Genomic DNA, 25467 nt, shown 5'->3' on the forward strand with positions numbered 1-25467 from the left:
TGGGGCTGGTGTCACCAGGAGCAGGAGTGACTGAGGCAGCCAGAATGTTCTCTGCTCCTTAAGACCCGGGCCACACAGACCATATTCCTGGTCTGCAGATAGCCAGTCCAGATCAATAATCAAACCAGCCACGCGTGTTTTCTTTCTTTCATAATAAATTCCACGATAACACACCATAAGGAAACTCCAGTGAAGCCCAGCCCACATGTCACAAAAATAAGTAGGTCAATTTAACAATGCCGACAGCCCAAGACCGAGGTACCATTTGTGGCTGCATTCTTGTGCATGATTTTAAACCATCTTCTTGTATTTCAGGGTCCCAAGAGGATAGCAGCATCCAGATCAAGGTCAGTGTCTCCTCCATGAGCTCAGTTCAGACTGGCTTGTGACTGTTCCTTCCAGAGTTATCAGTTTAGAGCTAAAGCAGCTCTTCAGAAAGACAATGGATTTTCTCAGGCGGGCGGATGGAGGCGCAGGAGGGTTGCTAAGCAAAGTGCAAATCAAAACATCAGTCTGTACTGGAAGCTTGAGAGCCAAGATGAAAGCCAACCCGGGAGACACACGTCAGCCCCAATAAGAAACTTTCCTGTACTGGCCACTGCTTCTCTTTCTCACCAAAAAAGTCCAGGCCACACAAAAGAGCCAGGGTGGGGAGGGGGAAGAGGGAGGGCACTGAAAAACACATGAGCAAATGTACTGCCTCCCATCGAGGCTGTGTTCGCCTGTATAAACCAACCAGAGAAAATAAAAGGGAAATTTATCATCGCCTGCAGCCACAGCTGGGAAAACATCTGTGGGACAGGGGTGGGCCCCTCCACACTCCCCTCCCTGCACTGAGGTCAGCTGTGGCTGTGACCAGGCCAGAGGAGGAGGCCAGCATAACAATACCTGTTTCTCTAGAAACATGTGCGTGTTTGCTGGGTACATAGGGGCTGATCCCGTAGCCCAGATCCTTGGGGGCAGTGTTCACCGCCTGACCACAGATCTCATTCCTGGGCCTTCATTCCCCACCCACGCCCCGCCGCCCCCGGCTCTCCTCCTGGAGCAAGTCCTCATGTGTCACCACTCCCTCATATAACAAGCCCTTCACTTTGCTTCCTATGACTAACAAATTAGGTCCACCGGCCCCCTGGCACTGGAGGTTCTATTTACAGCTATCTTTTCAGTTTCCTCTCTGACTAGCCAAACCAGTTCCTCGGACATCTCTCTCTCTCTTCTTCCTTCCCCAGTTATCCCTTCATCTGAAAGACCCTCCCAGCCCTGCTAAGACCCCACCTCAGAGCCTCCTCCCTTGCAGAGAAGCACTATTTCCATGCATGCCCCTTCTTATGCTGTAGGACATGCGGGGACGAAGGTGTGACTTTCCCCTTCCTTCCGTCACTCAGCAAGGACTCCAGATGCCCACTCTGTGCCAGATGTTGCTCTGAGCACCGGGGAGAATGGCAGCAGCAGCGAGGCAGGAACTCGAAGGAGCACTGCTTCACAAAAGGGGCGTGATCACCTGGGTGGTGCCGCTGGTTGGAGGGCAGACCCATAAGGTGGAAGTCATGGGGATCTTAAGGAGGCTCAGAGGCGTGGCAGGTACCAAAGCCGGGCTTAAGTGTGTCACAGGAGGATGTGGGGTGAGTGGAGATAGCAAGGGAGGACGACCTCTTCATGTGCGGTAATGGTAATGGACCCGGGGTGGGGGTGGGGGGTTGGGGCCAAGAGAAGGCTTATTAACCTGGGATATGACCTGGGATATGACTGTCGGTTTAATGATGGAAATCACCTGGCTAGGAAGGGAAGGGGGAAATAGTGGAAACAAAGTGTTTAAAGGGGGGAGGGGACGAGGCGGAAAGATAGAGAACAGGGGCAGGGGTCAGCGCTGTAACAGAGGGAAGGTGGCGGGCGCCAGCAAACACGTTAAGTGGTGGGGCTTGCGAAAGTTATCCTCTTAATTCCTTTTATTTTCTCAGTGATATAGGAAGCAAAACACTAGCTGAGAGGGCCAAGGTGTCGAAGGCTCGAGAAGATGTGAAATAGCCATCGTGCGGCACGGAAGAGCAACCTGGGTAGGAAAATCCGGTAAGATGACTGACCAGCGCCGAAGACCCCATGTGAAACTGCGACAAGCCGGCGCCGTCGTAGTTTCCTCCAGCCACGCTCAGCCACAAGGGCGCATGCGTGGGGTGGAAGGGGCGTGGCCTCACCCCAGGCTTGCGGGGCGGGGCTGCTCCGCACACACCCAAGGGAGGAGTGTGTGCAAGAGAGCGGAGAGTGTGTGCAGGAGTGGTCACGGCCACGAGGCGCACCGTAAGCAAGAGAAGGGCGGGGGAGGGGAGGGGAGGGTGGTGGGAAGGTTGCGGGGCCGGGACACTAAGGGCTGGCAGCTGCAGAACTGTCTGGGGTGCGAGGCGGACAGCGGGTCTTAGAGAAGGATGCCTGAAGCTGAACTTGCAGGTGGCATGGTACTTGGTGCCGGGAAGGTCTAGCGGTGTGAAGTGAGGGGAAGGGAGGGCTCGGTCGTGAGGAGGTGAGGCCAGACAGAGGCCAGAAGCAGGGGCATCATGCTAAGAGGCGTGAGCTCACCGGGGATGGGGACAGGAGTTGCGGTGGGAGAACCCAGGAAGCCAGGAGCCCAGCTCCTCTGTGAATGACAGCGTGGCCCGGAGGAAGGGAGACCTCAATAAGGAGGCGTGTGCGTCCACAAGAGTCCACAAGAGCCGTCTTTCTAGGGGAGGAGGAGGAACCCTGGCCTGAGAGTGGCAGTAAGCGACAAGGGTGCCTGCCCGCCGCCAGCAAGGCTCCATCTGGGGGAGTGCGTCCAGGTGGAGGCAGTGTTCCAAGAGGCTGGCGGGTGAGGATCTGTTGAGCACAGGTCACAGTTCCAGGAAGATGAAAGCTTCATCCGTCTACAAAAGGCCAATTCCTATTCTATGTTTTAATCCAGAATCCAGAAAACAGACTATAATTTCATTTCTCAGGCTTCTCTGATTTTTAAAAAATTGTTGTTGTTGTTGTTGTTTAGGAGAAAACTAGCATTAGAGACGTGACTGGAACACCAGTCCGCTTACCTGGATTAGATGCGCCGCAAAGACACAGAGCTGCAGCCTCGCGGGGGGCAAACACTGTGCACAGAGACCCAGGAAACATGAAGCAAGTTCAACTCTGAGCAGACGCATTAACTGTGCTGTGTTATCCGCATCCCCACACACAGTATTTGGGGGCATCTACTGCGACTACTTTGGCCTCTCCTTCCATATGCGTCTGTTAATTAAACATGCCTGCTCCTTCACAGAGGCCCCTCACAACATCGGGGGAAGACGGTCACGCTATTTTTACAAAAAGGCAGAAGACACCTTCTCAAATGACCCTCTTAACCACATTTCATTGATTTGGGAACCGCCTCCTCTAATTTACCAGCCGGCCAAAGGCTTTCTTTTTTTTTTTTTTTTTTTAATTTTTTTTTTTAACGTTTTATTTATTTTTGAGACAGGGAGAGACAGAGCATGAACAGGGGAGGGTCAGAGAGAGGGAGACACAGAATCTGAAACAGGCTCCAGTCTCTGAGCTGTCAGCACAGAGCCGGACGCGGGGCTCGAACTCACGGACCGCGAGATCGTAACCTGAGCCGAAGTCGGCCGCTTAACCAACTGAGCCACCCAGGCGCCCCCCAAAGGCTTTCTATACCTGGAATTCGCTCCGCCCAGCCTTGGTAACAGAAAAGTCTGTGGCTGAGTCAGAACCCGACCTTTCAATCTCAACCACTTCACAGCACAGCATTCCCCAACGCCACTCCAGGAGACCCCGGCGTGCCCTGAGATGTTATGTGTGCTCCGTGAACAGAAGGTCACACGTGCTTGGGAATCCCTGGGCTAGCTGAGCAGCTGGATTTACCACCCGGCCTGGCAATCTTTTCCATGCTAACCTGAGTGCACATCTCCAGGGGGTGGGAGCCATGTCTGGACCCCCCTGTCATTTACCTGTGAAATCCTTCTGTTCAGCAGCCTCTCTCTGGGGAAGTTCGCCTTTACAGAATGAACACTTTGCCTGTCCCGCACTCCTTTCTGGGGGCCTACTTTGTCCTCTTCAACTCCCCTTTTTGAATGGACGCCACACCTACCGCCTGCCCCAACCCCTGGCAATGGTGGCCCCCTTTCTACCTTCTGCCACTCCCGGTGATACCACAACTGCTGTTCGCGCCTCAAGCGCCTGCGCCCGGCCCTGATGTTCCTCGTGCTGAGCTTTGCCTGAACCTGAGCAGGGGTGTCCCCTGGAGGACAAGTCAAATCTGGGCTTGTCTAGACGCCTGTGGGGGATGACCTGGGAGCCAGTGCATGAGAGAAACAAATGTCTCCTGGGAGAGGGGTAAAGGCCTAAGGGGAGAGACAGGTGTGAGGGCACAGCTGCAGGGCCAGGAGGGAGGGGTGACACCGGGTGGAATGCAGTGTCTGTCACAGGAGCCTCCATGGAAGAATGGAGAACGGAACCAGCACTCCCTCGTCGGGCACTGCTGACAGCCCAAGACGGAGTGGCCAGTGCTGGCTCCATGCCTTGGGCCATTTGACTTCTTCCTTTTGAGGAGGACTTAGATATCCTTTGCCATCTTTTCTGGTAAACTGTTCTTTGTGATCTACGGGAGATCTTTTATATCCAATGATTATCAGTCTTTGACCCTTTTATATATTGCAAATAGTTATACACAGTTTCCTTCCAGGCTGCTGCTCGTTTTTAAACTACCTTTATGGTATCTTTTTATATCCTGGAGTTTTAAATATTTATGTAGTCAGTCTATCAGTCTGACACAGGGTGAAGCCTGAGCAGGGGTCCTTGGGTGCCCCCAACGCTCTGTTTCTAGATCTCACCCTGGTGATATGGGTGAGTTCACTTGGTGAAAATTCATGGAGCTGTACACTTAGGACTTGCTCATTTATATATATTTCTTAAATCTGTCAGGTTTTTTTTTCTTTTATGACTTCTGAGTGTTATGCTTTGTTTAGAAAGCCTTTCACACTATGAAACTGTGCATGCTCCTCCTATAAGTTCTTTTAATACTTTAAAAGTTGAGCTCTCTCTCTATATATATATATATTTAATTTTTAATGTTTATTTATTTTTGAGAGACAAAGCATGAGCAGGGAGGGGCAGAGAGAGAGGGGGAGACACAGAATCCCAAGCAGGCTCCAGGCTCCGAGCTGTCAGCCCAGAGCCCGACGCGGGGCTCGAACTCACAAACCAGGAGATCATAACCTGAGCCGAAGTCGGATGCTCAACTGACTGAGCCACCCAGGCACCCCTCTTTATATTTAACCTTAATGACCTCTGTAATTTCTTTTAAAGTCTGATATACTATAGGGCTCTAACTTAATTAACATCCACATAGGCTTAACAAAACCTAGGAACCCCATAAAGGTAAACCATCAACTACGTTACTAGATAACATTGCCTTTGGTAAAAATGACCTTAATCGGCCAATTGCTCCCGGACAGGGAAGAGCCATACATGAATTATACCTGCCAACGAGGACACCAGGCTCAGGGCTTGGGGGAAGCCTGGAATCTATACCTGTCGGGGTTTTATAAAGGATATAGCTCCTACAGGGTGCAAGGCTTAATGATGGGAGGAGCTAGTGACCCGATGGATGGCTGTGTGAAGCAGTCACCTGCAGGAGCTCCCGGAGAGACCACTCACTGCCCAGGAGAGGGAGAGCCAGCGCTGTCCTGCGGGCAAGCCGAGGTTTCTGCCCTCCTCCTTTCAGACTAGAAAATCCAAGGGGAACCCGATCTGAATATCTGGCTGAATAAACGAAGAGCCCCACGGGGCACAGCACTGGTTGACGACACCAACCAACACCATTCGTTGAATATCCACCTTTTCCCTGGCTGATTAAATCATCACCTAAGTTATAATAAACTAATCTATTTACATAAGACTGTGAGCCCTCTCTTCTATTCTATTGATTCTTGTCCATTATACCGTTCTTCTGGTTTTGTGGTGTGCTTTACTATCTGGGGGATCAAATCCGTCCTCACTGATCTTTTTCAAACTCTTCTTGGCTATTTTTGTCATTCCTTCGTCATTCAGCAGTGTTTCTGGGGCTGCTCCGCGCACCAGACAGGGCTGAGAAGACAGTCCCGAACAACAGACGATGCCCTTTGTAGGGGTTTCCTGGGGCTGCTGGAACAAAGTAGCACAAACTGGGGCACTTAAACTAACTGCAGTTTATGCTCTCACGGTTTTAGGGGCCAGAAGTCCAAGATCAGGTATTGGCAGGACCCTGCTCCCTCTGAAGCCTCTAGAGGAGGCTCATTCCTCGGCTCTTCTGGCTTCTGGAGGCTCTGGGTGGTCCTAGGCTGGTGGCCAAGATGTCACTCCAATCTCTGCCTCTGTCGCATGACCGTCTTCCCTCTGTGTATGTCTATTTCTGTGTCTCCTTTTTTTTATAAAGACACCAATCCTACTGGATTAAGGGCCCACCCTATGCCGGTATGACTTCACCTGAATTTACATCTTAATTATGGCTGCAAAGACCTGATTTCCAGGTAAGGTCACATTCAGTCACCGTGGGTTAGGACTTGAACATTATCTTTTTGGGGGACACAACGCAACCCGCACCACCCTGCTCCCATAGAGCCTGCACTCTCATGGTGAACAACGTCACGTAACGTATGCAAAAGCAAACACAGAAGTTGCTTTTGGTGACTAGTGGTAGGAAGACAAGAAAGCAGGTGACAGAAGGGAGACAACGGGGGCGTGGGGAGCGTGGAGTGCACAGGTTAGTTGCGCGAGGGTGCCCAGGAAAGTCTTGCCCAAATCATCGAGTTAGCCCTGAATGAGGAGGCCGCAGCCGACCAGAGGTCTGGGGGGAGAGCACTGCAGGCAGAAGGCACCGCAAATACAAAGATGAGGCAGGAGCCAGTCAGGGCTGCTCAAGTGGCTTAAGCTCGGGAAATGGCAAGAGAGGAGACTGGAGAAGGAGCCAGGGCAGAGGACGTAGGCGGTGCAGGCTTGAGCAGGCCCCTGCATGGGGGCTGGGGAAGCCTTGGGAGTGGTGGCTGGAACACTAGTTAGGAGGCCAGTCCAAGTGACTGGACTAGTGCTGTACCTATGCAGCGGGGCGCTGGTGGCATCCAGGTATATATGCAGGTAGAGAAGTCTGGACTTGCCAGGGGATTGGGTGGAGTGGAGGAAAACAGTAGGACCAGGATGACTCAGTCGTTTTTGTCCTGAGTCTCTGCCCCACCCATATGGTGCTGCCATTTAGTTTAAGTGTGTGTGTGTGGGGGGGGGGGGGGGCAGGGGGGTCCCAGACATACTCCAGTCGGCCCGTTATGTTTTATATCACACTGCTATTGGAATTTCATTGGATTTTACACATAGATACTTGCATTTATAGATTAACTGGAGAAGAACATCTTCACATTGTCAGTGTTCCTATCAAAGGAAACAGTATACCTTTCCAATTATTTGATGCTTTAGTGAAGTTTTGTAGTCTTCTCCTTTTAGACCTCACATATTTTATTATGTTTATTCTCGGAAACTGTTGTTGCTGGGGGTAGAATCTTTTTTTTTTTTTTTTTTCCTATTTGATACTCTAATTTCTAATTGACTAATCATGGTGTCTTGGAAAGTCATCAATTTTTCTCTGCTGAGCTTGAAAAGCAGCCAGCTTATTAATTCTCTACGTCTCACAATCCGCCACGTACCTGTCACCTGGCTCCAAGAGTTATCAGCATTTCTCCAGGCTCATTTCACTTGCTTCCTCCCCCCGCCATGTGTGTGTGTGTGTGCGTGTGTGTGTGTGTGTGTACGCGTACATATGTGTCCATCCATCTGCTTCCCACAGTATTGCCAAACAAATCCCAGACCTGATATCGTTTCACTGCCAGATACTTCAGGATGTGTCTCCTGGCTGTTCTAGGTGCACAGTCTTATCACCTGCACCCAAAAGGGTTGACAGTGCTCAGGAGGGGAGCACACACAGGCCACAGGGCTGAGGCTTCTCCTAGAAAGCCCAGGGGGAAGCCAGTGAGTGAGCTAACCGGAGTCACAAAGTTCAACCTGTAAACTTTTCTTACAGGATCACACGCCCAGTCTTCGATCTGGGTCCATTTTCTCTTTGAAGACAAAATTCTTTTTTTTTTTTAAACGTTTATTTATTTTTGAGACAGAAAGAGACAGAGCATGAACGGGGGAGGGTCAGAGAGAGAGAGGGAGACGCAGAATCTGAAACAGGCTCCAGGCTCTGAGCTGTCAGCACAGAGCCCGACGCGGGGCTTGAACTCAAGAACCACGCGATCATGACCTGAGCCGAAGTCAGACGCTTAACCGACCGAGCCACCCAGGCGCCCCTGAAGACAAAATTCTAATAAGCTCTCAGCTACGTAAATTTCCTGACAGCAAACGAAACCAGAAACCTGAGGCCGAGAGCGCTGAAGTCGGACACATGCCTGAAACCCCCCAAGTCTGGAGCCATCGGTCTGCAGGCAATGGCATGTCATGACAATGCCTCACTTCGCCTGTGTGATCTTATGTGACGCGCGCCCCTACGTTGCAGGGGTAAGCTACAAATTCCAGTTCCACAGTGGGATTCAAATTTTATCACTGCCATAAAAGTTCGAAAAAGGCCTTTAGAGGACTACCTTCTCCAAGGCGGCCTACGGCCCACACGGTGCCTTTCTGTGAATTAGAGAAAAGTGCCCCCTCTAGACAGATCAGCTTGGAAAGCAAGGGACGTGGTGGAGGAAACGGAGGACAGTACTGGCTCTCTCTTCCCCTCTGCCCCACGGCTCCTCCCTTCCAGAGCCACAGGCCCCTCCCCTCTTGAGCCACAGGCCCCTCCCCTCCTGAGCCACAGGCTCCTCCCCTCTGCTCCAAGGCTCCTGCTCCCCTCTCCCCTCCTGGTGGTCTGCGTAAAAGATAAGCAGTTACCACTATGTTGGACCTTGTCACGAGGGCCTGGCTCAGGCCCGGGCTGGTGGCAAGTTATTTCCGGCCCAGGTTTTCCAATATTCCTTTCTTTACCCATAGCATTTAAATAAAAACAAGTCCATTATTGAAGCAGGCTGTGATGCGAGTGTCACAGTTCTGTTGAACCAGAGCACATTGATCGATCGGACTGCATTCTATCAGTCACTCTTTCTGCCAGCGGGATCCAGCTTGGCTCCGGACCTCAGTTCTGCTTAATCGGGAAGCAGGAGCCACCGAAAACGGCCTCCTCTCCTTAAAGAGTTTCTCCAACATACAGGATTTATCAGCCATGAATAAGATTCATGGTGAAGCTTCAGTTCTGCAACACACAGTCAGTGAAGCAGCTGGAACTAGACCACACATTCCCAGGCACACAAACTCCCCCTCCAGAGCAGACTGTTAAAAAAACAAAGCTATGTTTATGTTGAAGGACAGGATTTTCAGAACGTTAATGGAAATTAATAAGGACCAACTAAAGGAGCTATTTACTTTAGCACACTTTATGCTATTTTAAAAAATACCTTACTCTGTGGCCCTAATTTAAGCTAAATTGTTACTGCTTTTTAAATTTTTTCTGCTGGTTATCAGAAAAGGGCAGAATCAAGGAGAGATCATCTCATGCATTTTAATTAATTCATAAGTCTCTAATACAAAATGTATAGCATACATTCTTAGCTCAGACTTAGATCAGAACCACCTTAGATTTTACCTGGCCAGATAATTTCTCCCAAGATTCAAATGTGGATTAACTCAATTCCCTCAGATAAGGAGCCAGGGCTAGATAGAATTCAGGTCTTCCCTCTCCTACCAGTAGGCCTCACCAGAACATTCTAGAGTCAGACCCAAGGAAAGGGAAGTAGTTTGCTTTTTCTGAGTAGAGATTACCACCACCAATGGGTAATAAGTCAATACAAGTTGAAGACAAAAAGGCAGCTGGCCAGTAGAGAGAAGAAACCGTACGTCACGCACTGTTCGCCTTAAATCGGCCATTTTCCAAGATCTTGATGGGTTCCAGGCCACCCGAGTCGTATGCCGGGTCTGAGCATCAGATGTTAACTCCCTGCCCTCTCCCCACCCCCACAGCCCCCAATCCCACATCAATTCCAAAACTAGGAATGTTTTCGGTGGCCAAGTTCTGCTTCGGACCTCACACTGCTTTCAAGAACAAAGGAACGTCCTTCTTCATTTCTTAGCACCTGGTTTGCCCTCAGCATCTCCTCAGATCTTGTCAGGGGGCAGCAATGGCAGAAGATGAGGACTGTTGGGGCACCTGAGTGGGCTCAGTCGGTTGAGCGTCCGGCTCCTGCTCAGGTCATGATCTCACGGTCTGTGAGTTCGAGGCCCGCGTCGGACTCTGTGCTGACAGCTCGGAGCCTGGAGCCCGCTTAGGATTCTGGGTCTCCCTCTCTCTCTGCCCCTCCCCCCGGTCATGCTCTGGCTCTGTCTTTCTCTCTCTCTCTCTCTCAAAAATAAACATTAAAAAAAAATTAAGGGCGCCTGGGTGGCGCAGTCGGTTAAGCGTCCGACTTCAGCCAGGTCACGATCTCACGGTCCGTGAGTTCGAGCCCCGCGTCAGGCTCTGGGCTGATGGCTCAGAGCCTGGAGCCTGTTTCCGATTCTGTGTCTCCCTCTCTCTCTGTCCCTCCCCCGTTCATGCTCTGTCTCTCTCTGTCCCAAAAATAAATAAACGTTGAAAAAAAAAAAAAATTAAAAAAAAAAAAAAAGATGAGGCCTGTTCTGGGGGAGTGGACAAATGCAGCACAGCAGCTTGTGGTCAGGGGCTCCAGGAGGTCAGGGAGGGTCGGCTCCATCAGGCTCGGCCTCAGAGAAGGGAGGAGGTGGGGCAGAAACGCACAGCGATGCGGGAACAGAATTCAATACTAGCTCCCATGATACTACAAAAGGCTCTCCGGGAGAGTTCCTTATCCTGCAAAAACTGCCATAAGATTAAGCTCAGACTTTCGCGTTCATACTTTGGAACTGCTCCCAGGAATTGGTTCTCCAGAAGGAGCTACCCTGCCTGCCCTCCTTCGCTACCATGCTCCAGGTGAACCCTCCCGCCTGGAGCCATTTTCTGAACCCGGAAGCTTTACAAGCAAATGGCAACCCTCCAGCTTCGTGTGTCATGAGTGCAGACTGCCACCGCCCCAGGACCTGGCCAGAGGCATCCGGCTGTCCGGGACAGGCCCTTTGCCAAGCGCCGTGCCCACGACAGTCGCCCAGTGCCCACCTTGGGTGCAAACCACAATTCTGTCCCCCCAGTCGGCACAGCGCCCGAGTTCTCCAACACAAGCAAAGGTAGGGCAGGAAGATACGTTCACTCCCTCAGGCATTTCCCCCCCACTCCAAATTGAGGGGCTCTTCAGGAAGACACCAGTCCGACATGTTATCTGTTTGATGGCCCTCACACTCGGAAGCATGTCCTGGGGGAGCCTGGCCATGCTTAGAAGCCTCCAGGCTAAGAAACCTAGGACTTTCTTCAGAGCTTCGAGTCCTAATCAGGCTCTGTTCTAGGTGCTGGGGACATCCGTATGGAAGGATACCAGGCGCAAGCCTCGGCCCTGCTGGAAGGCAGGACTGAAGCCCACACACTTGTCTTGAAGATGTCCCCTTTGTGAGATCACATGCACCTCTCAGTGGGTAGCTGCTTCCCCAAGCCTGGACACTCCTGTTTACGCAAGCATCGGACAAAGCTCCAGTCACGACGGGGATGCTGTACTGATGCTTACACTCACCAGCACCCCTGATCTCCACCGACCACACGTGTGTTTTGAAACCCAAAATAAGCACAGAGACGATGGGACGCAGCTAGTCTTTTTCATACACACATTGAATCTTCTTTTTTTCTAGGGAGGAGATTTTTACTAAACATGCTGTTCTCTAGAGCCTCCGGGCGTTGTTCAAATCATGGCTCCACCACTAACTAGAGGTAGAACCTCATACGAGTTCTTATGCTTGTCTGTGCCTCACTTTCTCCAAGTGTTAAATGGAATCTAATTCGTAGCTGCCTCATTGTGAGGATTAAATAAATCAATACATGTCAACCCCTTAGAATAGCACCTGGTACACAGTAAGTGCTCCATAAATGTTAGCTATTTTTTTAATGTTTATTTATTTTTTGAGAGAGTTGGGGGGGGGGGTGGAGAGCAGAGAGAGAGGGAAACACAGAATCCAAAGTAGGCTCCAGGCTCCGTGCTATCGGCACAGAGCCCGATGCAGGGTTTGAACTCACAAACCACGAGATCATGATCTGAGCTGAAGTCGGACGCTCAACTGACTGAACCACCCAGGCGCCCCAAATGTTAGCTATTTTTTTCCATAAATATTAGCTATTATTATCAAGTTGGACCAAAGTTTATGTTGTCAGCTAAAAATTCAAAGCAGCTTGCAATGAACATCCTTAAAGCAAAATGGGCTCATGATGTATGAGTATATCCCGAAATTAATATCTGTCCATTGATACCAGGATAGTATCTACCCTTGATACTAGATCAAGGTCATACATATTTCTTAAGGTTTTCATTAAATTGTCCTCAAAAATGACTCACATTCACATAGCAGTACCCCAGGGCTCCTTCCAGCATTCCTTAGAAACAGAAAGTGCCCATAACTCGGCTCTTTTGTGTTGACCTTGAAGGTAGACCCTGGCGTGCCCACTGACAGCCCCTTATCTAACAGTGTATGGACGACACCTACCCGTGCATGGGCAATGTCTACCAGAGTGCAGATGACGCCTACCCGTGTGGGGACGACACCTACCAGTGTGTGCACAACAGCCACCAGTGTGGACAACAGAAGCACCAGCCACTGCAAAAGCTGCCTGGAAATGCTAGTGCAGCTCGGGGGGGCTTTGCTTGCAAACCCTCAGCTTGGTCAGGTGCAGACACCCTCGCAAGCTGGATCGGATTTTCTCCTTGAGGTGAGCTGGCCACCACACCACCTAGCCCTGCCTGGAAATGCTTAGGGACTCCCCTCCCCCCCCATCTTATTCCCAAGTCTGAGCCTGGGGCAGTTCCCCAAGGTGTTAAGGACACTTCAAGTGGGGGGGGGGGGACAAAAAACCCAACAACAACAGAACATATTCCTCATCGCAGGTGGAAAGGCTGACCCAGTTCCACAATAGAAGCTGAGCGGCCAAAAATCACGCAGTGGGACCTGGGTACCCAAGGAACATCCCAGAAGTGATACCCAGACTTACACAGATACCCAGAACACTTGCCAGAGTTCTGTTTAACAAAATATGTTCTACCCTCTTAGCTTGAGAAGTTCACCCCTGTTGCTAACTGGAAGATCAGGTCCAGCATGTGGCCAGTGGGGGCAGGTGCCCCTAGCCTGAGCCCCTTCTCTTTCCACTGACACCGTCCCCACTCCTGCTTCTGGGCTTCATACCCCTCCGCCAGGGGCCTCATGCACACACCTGAGGACACCCCAGCCAGGGTGGCATGGGTCCACCTCCACCCCTCCGGGCACCCCTGCCACACTCCCTTCGTTGGGGTCTGGAGTGGACACGTGCACTGTGCAGTCTGTCACCGACCCCGGGAAAAGGCACAAGCATGTTGGAAACAGACTGGGCACCACCTGGGTAGGAGCCTCCAGAGTCCTATGTATCTGGACTGAGGTCCAGGGAGGCGGGTGCAAATGGCCCGACTCCTCGTTTCAGTGAGAGGCACAGGGCAAGCCCCCAAAGGTGTCCTTGTGAGCCCATCAGTGCCATCCCAGGGTGGGGACACTCTGCTCTTCCAGCTGATGGTTTACTCTTCCCATGGGATCACTTTGGTTTTTCAAAATGTATCCTGGCCAGAGTCTCAGAATCAATTCACACCACCATCTCTGTTCTTGCCCACATCTCAATCTGTCCTGCAAACTTTGAACTTACACAGATACACACGGATGCAAGTCAAGAAAAAAGAAAAGCCAAGCCAAATAAATTAAAATCTTATTTGAAATCGAATCAATAAAATGTTAGGAGATTCATTTTTCATAAAAAATACAGGGACGTGTGACACAGAACTGAAATATACTGACATATCAATGCTGGGTGACAGGTACAGGGGATTCATTTTTCCTTCTACATTTGTTCACTTCAAATGTTCACAATTAAAGGTTAAGGGAGGGACGCCTGGGTGGCTCAGTCGGTTAAGCATCTGACTTCGGCACAGGTCATGATCTCGAGGTTCGTGAGTTTGAGCCCCACATCGGGCTCTGGGCTAACAGCTCAGAGCCTGGAGCCTGCTTGAGATTCTGTGTCTTCCTCTCTCTGCCCCTAAGCTGCTCATGCTCTGTCTCTCTCTCTCTCTCTCTCTCTTTCTCTCTCTCTCAAAAAATAAACATTTAAAAAAAATTTTTTTTAATTTTTTTTTTAACATTTATTTATTTTGAGACAGGGAGAGACAGAGCATGAACGGGGGAGGGTCCGAGAGAGAGGGAGACACAGAATCTGAAACAGGCTCCAGGCTCTGAGCTGTCAGCACAGAGCCCGACGCAGGGCTCGAACTCACGGACTGCGAGATCATGACCTGAGCCGAAGTCGGACGCTTAACCCACTGAGCCACCCAGGTGCCCCTAAAAAAATTTTTTTTTAAAGAAAAAGGTCAAGGGAAATGTTTTTGAGCCACATGGCCCTAAAAGGGAGGCTGGCAAGATCTGAAATCACATTCCTACGGGTGAGTTATGAAAACGACAGGTAGAAGCACACACTAACCCAGTTTGTGTATTTGTAAATGTTATGCTGAGCAGACCTACCAGTAGGAAAAAAGACCCGGGCATGAGCCTTGGAGGCCAACAGGCCATGTGGCCCAGTGGGGGTGGGGAGGGGGGGTGGGGCGCTTCCCAAGTTAGGAGCCTGGGGTCCCCCATCGGGTCCTACCCGCGCTTCAGTCTTCACCCCGGAGTGCTGATGATATGGCCACTTACTGATTCTCTCAGGTGCTCTTAAGCAGGTCGGACTTTAAGGCACTGACCTATAACCCCAAGCCACAAAGCCAGGGAAAGTGGGCAAGGCAACAGTTCAGAAGAAGCCTTGCCATTTCACCAATTCAAACAAAGCAGGATATTGTGGCCTCTATATAAACACAGCAGCTGGGAAAACCCAGGCCTGGTGTTTACACAGAAACTTTTCCCCCAGAAGCTCAAAGTAATTTAGGGGCACTTACTAATTAACTTAATTAAGTCTCCCAGGCCTCCTTCCTACCCCCATCCCTGCTGCTGACTGTTCAACAGTAGGCGTGGCTGCGGGGTGGGGCGGGGAAGACCCAGTCCCACTGGCTCACAAACACATGTGTAAACACACCGACACTCACAGGCCACCCTTCCTAGGGGCTGTTTGGAGAACACTGACCTTTGGAGTATCAGTGTTCATTCTGACAATGAAATCTATGAACAATAGTCACACTTCCCTTTGTGTGGTCCACACTAAGTCTAACAGAGACAAAGGGAAAGACGGCAACTACCTTTTGTCCCAATGTGCCAACAAAGGAACATCTGCATGCTAACTCTGGATTGCGGACCACAGGGAATTGTTACGTGCTATGGCTTTTCACCTATACTTGAGAAGCCCCCCACTACTAAATCAGCTCACCAAGAAAACTTAGTAACAACTTTGAAAATTGGTGCCATCCGTTTAGCTTTTCTGGTTCCGAATTCCTGTTCCCACTGATCTACATTTAAGTTAGATTCTCAACCTAACTCTTTTAGAAGCAGGAATTTAGAAGTATTCCCTCAGCACCCTTCCTGCTAGCAGGCTAGATGGCCTGGCGTGGGGACCGTCTGCAGAGTCACAGTGGAAGAGAAGGACTTTGCCCAGCAACAGACCAACCGAAGATCATCAGCTTTTTTCCTAAACTCACGGCCCAGTTCAAGCCCCTGAGCACTGCCTGGAAATGCTAAGCAGTTGTGAGCCCCTACCCGGTGGTGAAACGCCTTTTCAAGTGTGGGTCCTCATGGGATAAAAAGTGCCTTGAAGAGCTGCGGGATCTCCAGCTGCTCCCTATAAAAGCAGCATGCCTCTGCCACAGGGCTGGGCAGAATTTAGGAACTCTCACTGGCTGGGGAGAAACCACCACCCACATGCTAATAAACCGTTCGCTTAGATCTTCCTGGCCTCAGATTCCTCCCTGGGGAGACCCATCACAGGAAATCACAGCTGAATTCAGAGGAAGCTGCCCACAACCTTGAACCTCCTAGAAAGGGCAACCGGTCAGGATTCCAACACCAGCTATGCCGGCTTCCGCAGATGCACGGTCCCACGCAAAAGCAGACATTGAAAGCTTCTGGGGAAAAAACGAAAGTACTCTTTTCCTCCTCAAGGAAAGGAAAGCGCAAAAGCTAGCCCTTTGAAATCCAGATGGGAATTTCAAGTTCAGAGCCATTCTATCAAATTGTGGCGCGTTTAGGATACTTGAAAAGTTTGAAACAACAACTTTCTAGTAACAGAAGGCTATCAGAATCCTCCTCTGGACGAGCAATACCACCAAGCACTACAGCTGCTTTTTAAAAATAGTTTCACTTAGCGTCCGACTTGGGTTGAGGTCATGATCTCACGGTCCGCGAGTTCAAGCCCCGCGTCGGGCTCTGTGCTGACAGCTTGGAGCCTGGAGCCTGCTGCGGATTGATTCTGTCTCCCTCTCTCTCTGCCCCTCCCCGTTCGCACTCTGTCTCTCTCTTCAAAATAAAGAAACATTAAAAATTTTAAAAAATAATAAAAATAGTTTCACTTAAGAAAAACAGACTTTACAAATTAAGTACTCAACCCAAGTTCTACTGAAAAATGACCGCTAGGTTAAGTGACAAATGTGGACTTCAGGACATGCCAGTTCCTTTCATTACATCCTCTGTACTAGAATCCAGCATACTGTAATTCCGAAAGTAATGTACATGCATCACAGCCCAAACTTCATTTCCAAATGGAAAATATGCATTATAGTACTTTCATTAATCATTTTTAAAGTCTTCGCTTTTGAAAAAAAAATAAAGCCTTTTTGTCCAAGTGGCTTCAAAGGAACTCTTAAATAGGCATGAACCTTGCTTAACGCTGCTGTAATCCAACTGAAGGACGTTTCAATCTTTTTGATGAAGTAGGATTTTTGCACCATGAAATTAATCTCTCAGCTCTGATAAATGTGGTATGAAGTAGACATCTGAAATGGAATGGAAATTTCTGCGGTTTTTCTTTCCAAGACCTCAGCAAATGACCAAACTTGGATTGGGGGGGGGGGGGGACAGAGCGCAAACTGGAATAATCTGATAATAATTTCACCGACGATTCGATGCACACTATGACACTGACAATACTGGAGACATTGTTTCAGTAACCAAGTGACTGAAAACAGGCCAGATGACTATAGGCTAATGACATGCTGAGGGAAACTGAGATAGAAGAGATGATTCTTCCAAGCCCTATATCCTAACTGAAGGATGCACGCATACAATGCAGGGAAAAAAGACTAGACACATTGATAAAGTGTTTGTTCCACCAGTGAGTGTACCAGTTGTCCACAACCTGGACAGTGACCTTCCTCTGAGCTGCGTTTAGCTACCAACAAGGTAATATGGTCCAGCTGGACACCAACAGGAAGGCTACTCTCCAGTGTCCATAAAGTTCTAACAGTCCTACCTGGTTTGGCTTGCTTTGGCCATCCTCATGAAGTTGGCCACCAAACAAGAGACGGGGTGGCTGGTGATACCCGGAAACCATGCGCTGTATTACGTTATAAACACAGCCACACAGGACTCAGGTAGAGGTGTGTCACCTCAGGCAAGCAAGTTTCATAGCCTCTTCAGGCCTCAGTTTACTCATCTACAATCTGGGGATAATAGTAGCTCTTTTGTGGAATTGTGAAAGTTAACATGAGATCATCACTAAAGCCCTTGGCACCGTGCCGGTCTCAAGACTTCCTGAAGCACAGACATGAAATACACTGGCTGGGCACCCAACTTCAAATACATCCAAGCACAGAGGTCGAGTCACCAAGCAGTACATCTGCTTCCAAGTTCTTTCTCAACTTTGCAGAACTGATGCTTCTCGGCCAAGTATTTACGTAGGGCAGAGGTGCCATCAGAGAGGGGTTTCTCCGGCGCCCGTGTACCGGCGCTTGCGTCCCCATCCCCTCCGGGAGTGAAGCTAGCCCACGCACACCAACGGGCACTCACGGATTTCATCAACAGGTGCAAAAGAAAACCAGCGCCAGGCACAGGGGCGGGGCGGCTTCTAAGTCAATCCCCTGGGATCTCTCTGAATCTGTAACGTGTCCCGGCGGAGCGCGGGGCATAAAAGGCCACAACCGGCTCTCCAAGAACGCGACCGTCAGGCGGGCGCGGTGAGGGCAGACCCCCAGGAGGTGCTGCGGGCCACCGCGTCCCGGGCCCCGCCAGAGGGGCACTCGGGCGTCCCCGGCGTCGCCTCATTCCAACAAGGGCGCCCCCCAGCCTTCGCGCAACTCCCTCCCCCACCAACCCCGCACCCCGGCTGTCTCCACGCCTCCCGGCCACGGTCACCTCGGAGAAGGGAGGTGCCCGTTTCTCGAAGTCTCGGCACGGCAGGCGCCCTCGCCTCGGGCGCCACTCCCCGGGGGCGCCGTGGGGTCGCACTCACCGAGCGTGGCCACGGTGCCGGCCTCGAAGAGCAGGCAGTCCCCGCGGCCTCGCGCCTCCAGCAGGACGCTGCTCTCCCCCGCGGGGTCCAGCCGCCCGAGCAGCCGCAGCCCCTTGCTCAGCGCCATGGGCGCCGGGGCGCGTCCGGCCCGAGGGCGCGCAGCCCGTCTCCGCTCCCCGCGCTCCCGCAAGTGCCGGGAGTTTCACTTTGCGCCGGCTCCCGGCCCCGCGCAGGCTCCTCCCCGGCCTCCTCCCCGGCCTTCTCTCCCGCCCCCTTCCCCCTCTCCGCCCTCGCCGCGCCGCCCGGGGCAGGTGAGGGCGCCCGGCCGCCTGGCCGCCTCCGGCTCCCGCTCCGCCGGGGCTCCGCGCTCCCCCCAGCGGCGAGGCAGCCGCGGGCGGCCGGGCGGGCCTGGCGGCGGCTCCCCGCGCCCCCGGGGCTCGCTCTGGGGGTTGATCCCGGGGCCGGGGCCGGAGGGGACGTCCTCCCTGCGGTGGGCGGCGGCCGAAGAGGAAGATTCCACACGTTCCTGGGCGCGCGGGAGGACGCGGGGCGCCCCGGGGAGCCTGAAAACGCCGCTGGACGCCGCGGCCTTCTGTGGGCAGCCCGGGGCCTGGCCCGCGGGGCCGCGACGCTGGAGTCCGGGGCGGAGGCCGGCCCTCGCCAGGCCCAGCCCGAGAGACACTGGGCCGGTCACTTCAGAGCTAGGTGCCTCCGCTGCCCTGCGGGGAAAGCAGGTTTGGGGTTGGGGTGAGGAGTAAGGGTTGACTCCCAGAAGGGGCCGAGCGAGTGCCCGGCGAGTGCCGAGTGTTCAACAAATGTCGCCTTTTAGTAGCTTTCTATACGTGAGGATATTGTGGTCCACTGGCACACCAGGCAGAATTTGGGGAGATCAAAGGCGTGTGGGCTCAGAGAGAACGGAGACCGTGATCTCTAGGCGTGCCGCTTATGTGACTTTGACTTCTCTGGGTCCGCTTTCCTCGCCTGTCGGATGGCGGCAGTATCTGTCCAAAGGCTAATCTGTTGGGTGCGGAGTCAGAGGAGGTCAGGACCGAATGCTTAGGAAGTAACCAGCTGGGCAGCTGCGAGATGCGGAGAGAGGGGTCTCTTCCCTCTCCCTGCGGATGCCTTTCCCCTTCCATCGTTCAGTCCCTCCTCCCACTCTGTTGGGTATAGTCCTTGACTTCAGGGCCGGCTGTTACCAGCCCGTTTGTACTCGAAGCATATGGACCCCTGCACATACCCGTGCATCATCCATTATTGTATGCTGCCTCTCGGTGTATGACCTCCCAGCTCAGTCAGGAAGGCAGGGTCCCTCTGGGCACTGGGTTCTAGCCAGATTAGGACTCGTCTTCAGGGGAGGAGAGAAGGGCAGGGGATTACCTAAAATGGCTCTTGGGGTGGGTTTAGAGGTTTTATCTCCCTCTGCTGTGATGGGTATGTATGGACAGCCCCAGAGATCTCTCCATCGGGGTGTTCCTCCCAAAACAGCCGAGCCCCTCTCGCCCCAACCTACTCACACTGTGGGTCAAGCTGTTTGTCTCTGGTGCATGTTCCAGAAGGAACAGAGCCCCCAGTGCCAAGCAGGACGCTGTGGTGCCCTTGCAGAAATTCGGGAATGACCAGGAACGACAGACATTCAATCCTCTGTGGACAACCTCCCAGGTGATGATTTGGGGAATAAAATAAATGTGAACACGTGGCACAGATTCAAGTCATTCCTCAGCCTTCTGTCCTGTTACTCACAAATTCACTTACAAAACAGTGGATATCCCAGGAATGATGCTCATAAGCTGTCCAAACACTTTCATCCTCTATAAGATGGAAATTTTTATCCTCTTGAGAACAGGGTTCCCATGAAATGACACAGACTAGCCTTTGGCCCACTTTTCCTTTCCTTTTATTTATGTTTTTAAGTGTATTCATTTTGCACGAGAGAGGGAGAGGGAGAGTATGAGTGGGGGAGGGGCAGAGAGAGAGGGAGAAAGCGAGAATCCCCAGTAGGCTCCGCTCTGTCATTGCAGAGCCCCACTCAGGGCTTGAACCCATGAACCTTGAGATCATGGCCTGAGCCGAAATCCAGAGTCGGACTCTTAACCAACTGAGCCACCCAGGAGCCCCTCCTTTCCTTTTAGACTTGAAGCTCACTTCTTCCAGGAAGACCTCCCGAAATAACGAGGTCCCAGGAGATACCGTTTGTATGCACTCAGATTCACAGAGGTACACTTCAGCTCTCATTTGCTCACGTGTTGCTTGAGAAGTGTTTCTATACTTCTTTTCTTTTAGCTCTGTTTCCCAAATTAGGACTAAGATCTCAGGGAGGGCCGTAGACTTTTTAACTCTCTCCCTCTTTGGTGCCTTCCGTAGCATCACATAAGTGAAAGCTCTGCCTAGTACATGCTGTGTATATTGTAGAAATTTCCCTACAGCGAAGACCAGCACTTGAGTGTTACAGCTTATAGAATCTAAGACACAACCAGTTGGAAGATGAACCACTCTTTTGTGTACCACTGAGAAAGAAAAAATGCTGCCCGCTGAACTGTGTAATTAGATCGTTGGCCATACCCTGATTTCAGCAATAGTATGATGTACATCTTAGACTCCGTGAACTATAGTGGCTGCTCCCCTCTCTTTGATAATTGGCTGAATGATCCCAGAGCCTGCTGGGTTTTCAGGTCACTGCCTTCTGGTTTGGAGTGAACGGTCAACATGGGGGCAAAGCACTGGCCTGACATGCCCTCTGCCTTGATGGGTCAAGGGTCACCCCGGCACTGGCACATTTAGCAGATGGAGAAAGTAACAGAGCTGGAGACATTCAAGAAAAAGCTCGGCTCTGATACCTAAGTGGCGAGTGCAACCTGGAAGACAAGGAGGCCGGGCCCATCCGAGGGGGAAAGTTTGGGGGTATTCGGGTCCTGAGATGTAGCGCTCCTGGAGGTCCCATGAGTGGAAGGGGAGGAGGTAAGGAAGGAATGAAAAGTCACCTCCATCAGCCCCCGGAGTAGGCCACCGCGGGAAATTCAACTTGGCTTCGCTGTGGGGAGGCAGGCAGGCCCCGGGGAGCCTAGAGCCCAGCGCTATCAAAGAAGAGAGAGAAATAGGGTCTTTGACATAAATGAGAGGCTGTGTCTGGGGCCTGATTGCATGAGAGGCCAAAAGGACAGCAAGGAGTCAGAAAGGAGCCCAGTGTTCAGAGAAGGGGATAGTGTGGCACCATCGACGGGGACAGGAGAGGTAGGGAGCAGGCTGGTGGGTGTGGTTGGGGTTGAGCGGAGTTTAAGATAAGGAGGGTCATCCAGTGGAAAAAGCCAGAGATGAATGGTGGAGGCTCTGAGGAGGCTGTGTCTGCAGGGGCCTGGAGACAGGCGTCTGAGCCTCGGAGGGGCAGGGGGGAAAGACCAGAAAGAAGTAGCCTGAGAGATTAGAGAAGCCATGGGAAGCAGGGAGTGGTCAGTGGTTTGTCAACCTCAGCAGGGTCTGTAAGAATGAGGACTCAGAAGAGCCCCTTGGTTTGGGTGGCCTTTGAGTGGTTAGTTTTATTAGAGGGTTGTGCAGAAAGCTTGCAAAAAATTGAGGAAGAAATGCAGGCAGTAAGTGTAGTCTGCTAGCTCTAGGGGCCTGGGTGGGAGGAACACAGATACGATGCAGGCGGAGGGGACGGTAGAGGCTTCCTGAGACGGGCTGGGCCTTGGCATGTCAGAGGGGAGACCGCACGGGAGGGAGAGGGGGCGTTAAAGACACTTCATGGAAAGGACGCGTCCCCTCTAGACATAAGAAGGGAGGCCCTCCGTGCAGAGGGAAGGATGGGCTCTCCGGAGGGAGGGAGGGAAAGGACAGCGAGAGGGCAGGGTGGAGAAGGATAGGAGGCACCGTCCTTCCAAAGGCCGGGCCCTGGCTGAACCCCCAATAAGCAAAAAGGGGGTGAGAATAGGAGCTGAGGAGAGTGGGAAAGGCCCAGAGCATTTGCTGTGGCTTAGGGTATCCAGAAGGTGTGTTCCAAATCCCTTGGGCCTGAGGAGATACTGAGACCCTAAAGCTGGGGACAACCTCAGCTGAATCCCCCAGGATTCTTGGCCAATGGAGGCAAAAGTCTCAATTCTGTCCGCTCTACCTTAAAAAAACAGGGTCTGACCACTGTTTGCCTCCCCCTCGATTCAAGTTGGGTTCCCTGTGACATACACTCTGAGCTGGGGATCTGCCAGCAAGAGGTGAACTGGGAAGGAGCTGAGGGAAGGGGAAATGAAGGTGAACTGCCGTGGGCCCCACTGACCCCTGGGGACCTCCGGAGTGGGGCGGCCCCTGGTCGACCAGTCTTTGCCTCCAAGGCCAGGCGGCTCCTGCCAGCCAGGAACAGCATTCCAGCACTGGGAGAATGACTGCGTCCCTCCACTGCATCACCCCTGCCCCCTCCTGGCCCAGGATCATGAGCCTGGAACCCGCCACCCTCCCCGCTGGCCCCCATCAGCAGCCGTGTTCCCAGAAGCCCACGTCCCCTGTGACTCAGGACCCTTTTCACTCCCGGACCATCTGCTCCGGGCTCCGCTTTGTTCAGCCAACACACCTAACCTCGCTCTCCTCTTCCTCAGATGCGCCCGGGCCTTTGCACTTGGAATGCTGCTCCCCTACGTATCCCTGCGGCTGGTGCCCTTCCTCTTTCAGATCTGCTAAAAGATTGTCTTCTTAGCGGGGCCTTCCTGAGCGCGCCATCTAAATTTCCTCCACCCACCGAACCCCGTTATGGGCTGAACTGTGTCGCTTCAAATTCACGTTCAGCATGGGACTGTATTTGGAGACAGCGCCTCGGCTAAAACGAGGTCACATGAGGGGGTCCAAATCCAACATGCCTACGTCCTTAGGTTAGGACACAGACACACAGAGGGAGGACCGTAAGAAGACACGGGGAGAAGATGGCCGTCTCTAGACCAAGGAGAGAGGCCTTAGAAGGCCCACACTTACCAACACTGATCTCTGATTTCTCAGGGATGAACAGAAATAAACTTTTGTTGTTTAAGCCCACGGTCTGTGGAACTTTGTTCAGGTGGCCAAGCAGACGGATACACTCTGAATTTTGTATCTTCTTCCCTGCTTCAATTTTCTCCTTTGCAGGCATCACTCTCTAACATAAGAAATCGTTTATTTGTTTACTTATTGATCGTGTGTCACCCTCCTCTCACTATGTCACAAGCTCCCTGAGCAGGGAGGCTCTCGTGTCGTCTGATGTGTCACTGGCATATCCCCAGTCCTAGGACAGTGCCCGATAGGTAGAGGGATCCAGAGGGGCCAGGCCCCTCTTAGCACCACCCTCGTCTTGTGAGGATTCGCAGCTTCTGTGGTTGTTTCGTGACAGCGATTCTTACCCTGACTGATGAATTTATTGAACAAGTATTTACCGAGCACCTACTCTGTGCCAAGGATTGTTCTAGATGCTGAGGAGGTAGCACCACAAAAAACGGAGAAAAGTCCTTGCCCCACAGGGGACATCAAACGAACAAAATGCATAAGATGCCAGCTGGCGATAGTGCCATGGAGACAAGAAAGTGCTGGGGCAGGGGGCGGGGGGTGCAATTTTAAACAGGGGTCCCGGAGGGCTTTGTTGAGAAAAGACATCAGAGTTAGGAACTGAAGTAATCGAGGGAATGAGCCCTATTGATATCGCAGAGAAGGGCATTCCTGGCACCAGGAAGAGCCAGTGCAAGTCCTTGAGGAGGGAGGAGCCCGGACAGGGGGTGGCAGAGGGGACGTGGGTCACTCTGACACTGGCTTGTGCTCTGAGAGACGGGAGCGGAGCAGTGACATGCTCCGATGCTGGTTTCATCAGACCATCCTGACTGCTGAGTTGAAACCTGAGGGTAGGGCAGAGGGAGAGAGAGCCGGGAGGGTAGAGGGGAGGCCATTGCCGCACCCTGGGGGGTTGCGGGCAGCCAACAAGGAGGATGGAGGGGGACGGAGAGAAACGGTCCTACTCTGGGTAGGCTTTTGAAGGGCGAGCCGGTGAGCTGTGCTGTCAGAGCAGGTAAGAATATGAGAAAGACACAGGAGTCTGGACGACCCCATGTTTTTGGCCGAGCGGGGGCAGGCTTGTGAGGTAGGACACCCGACAGTTTCGGTGTCCTGGAATCCAAGGGAAGGAAGCCTCTCAAGGAGCTGATGGCAAAGGCTGCGGCAGGTCCGGTAGGACGAACACTGGGGTTTGGCCAGGTGCCGGTCACGGCTGTCCCTATGGAAGCATTTGCAGAAGATGGGTGGGGACACACGGGTTCTTTTTTACGGTGCGTTTCTTCTGGTTTCACCCTGTGTATGCTCACGGATCTAGTTATCGACTTCAGGTGATTAAAGGCACACAGTAAACTTGGAGGCCGTGACTCTGAACCCCCTCGATTTCCCTGGTGAAACACTCTAGGCTCCCGTGACTGCTCCCTGTGCCTCCTGGTCTCCATCACTCATGTTATACTCATCGCTTTCTCGGGCTGTCTTCCAGTTCCCCCACTTCTGAAAGCCTGGTGAACACGCCCGACACGGTCCTCTGACGAGGCTCTGACTCGTGTGGGGCATAATTGAGGGGATGCCACATACGGTTTTCTGGATTCCCTTCCATTTCGTGTACCTTTGTACTTTCCCTAAAAGGGATTCATGAAACATACGACTAATTATGACTTAAATGTTACACCTGAATAGGAGCTTTCATCTAAATACACTCACAAATGAGAAAATACCCTGTTGTCAGACCACACGCCCCATTCTGGGGTTCGGAACACTATGATCACTGTAAGTATGCTGGAAAAACAAACCAACCTATCGGCAAATAATGAATGTATTTATTGAGACTCTATATGCACTGACTGGCTTTCAAAGATTTCGAGCCCTAATCTTAAATCAAACTTCAAAGTTTTCAAGTACTTTTTTTTTTTATTGATTTGTTTTGAGAGAGA

General features: G+C 51.9%; 1 protein-coding gene and 1 long non-coding RNA gene across 3 annotated transcripts in view; one reads left to right on the plus strand and one right to left on the minus strand.

Moving 5' to 3' along the window:
- The window catches only part of SYNJ2 (synaptojanin 2), a 107514-nt gene extending 88758 nt beyond the window's left edge, over positions 1-18756 (minus strand). The window contains 1 exon segment of the mRNA XM_053904315.1: positions 18542-18756. Coding sequence (XP_053760290.1) covers positions 18542-18668 — 127 coding nt within the window. The 5' untranslated portion in view covers positions 18669-18756.
- On the plus strand, positions 312-3415 carry LOC109245364 (uncharacterized). Of its 2 annotated transcripts, none has more exons than XR_002070834.2 (3): positions 312-347; positions 1386-1581; positions 1959-2252. It is a non-coding gene; the product is annotated as an uncharacterized LOC109245364 (long non-coding RNA). The 2 variants fall into 2 exon arrangements; XR_002070835.2 differs by lacking the exon at positions 312-347 and adding an exon at positions 3011-3415 and having other exon boundaries at positions 758-1581; positions 1959-2067.
- Positions 18757-25467: the final 6711 nt, after the last annotated feature.

This window comes from Panthera pardus, unplaced genomic scaffold, assembly GCF_024362965.1.
Source record: "Panthera pardus isolate Hobbes unplaced genomic scaffold, ASM2436296v1 HiC_scaffold_17, whole genome shotgun sequence".
NCBI lineage: Eukaryota > Metazoa > Chordata > Mammalia > Carnivora > Felidae > Panthera > Panthera pardus.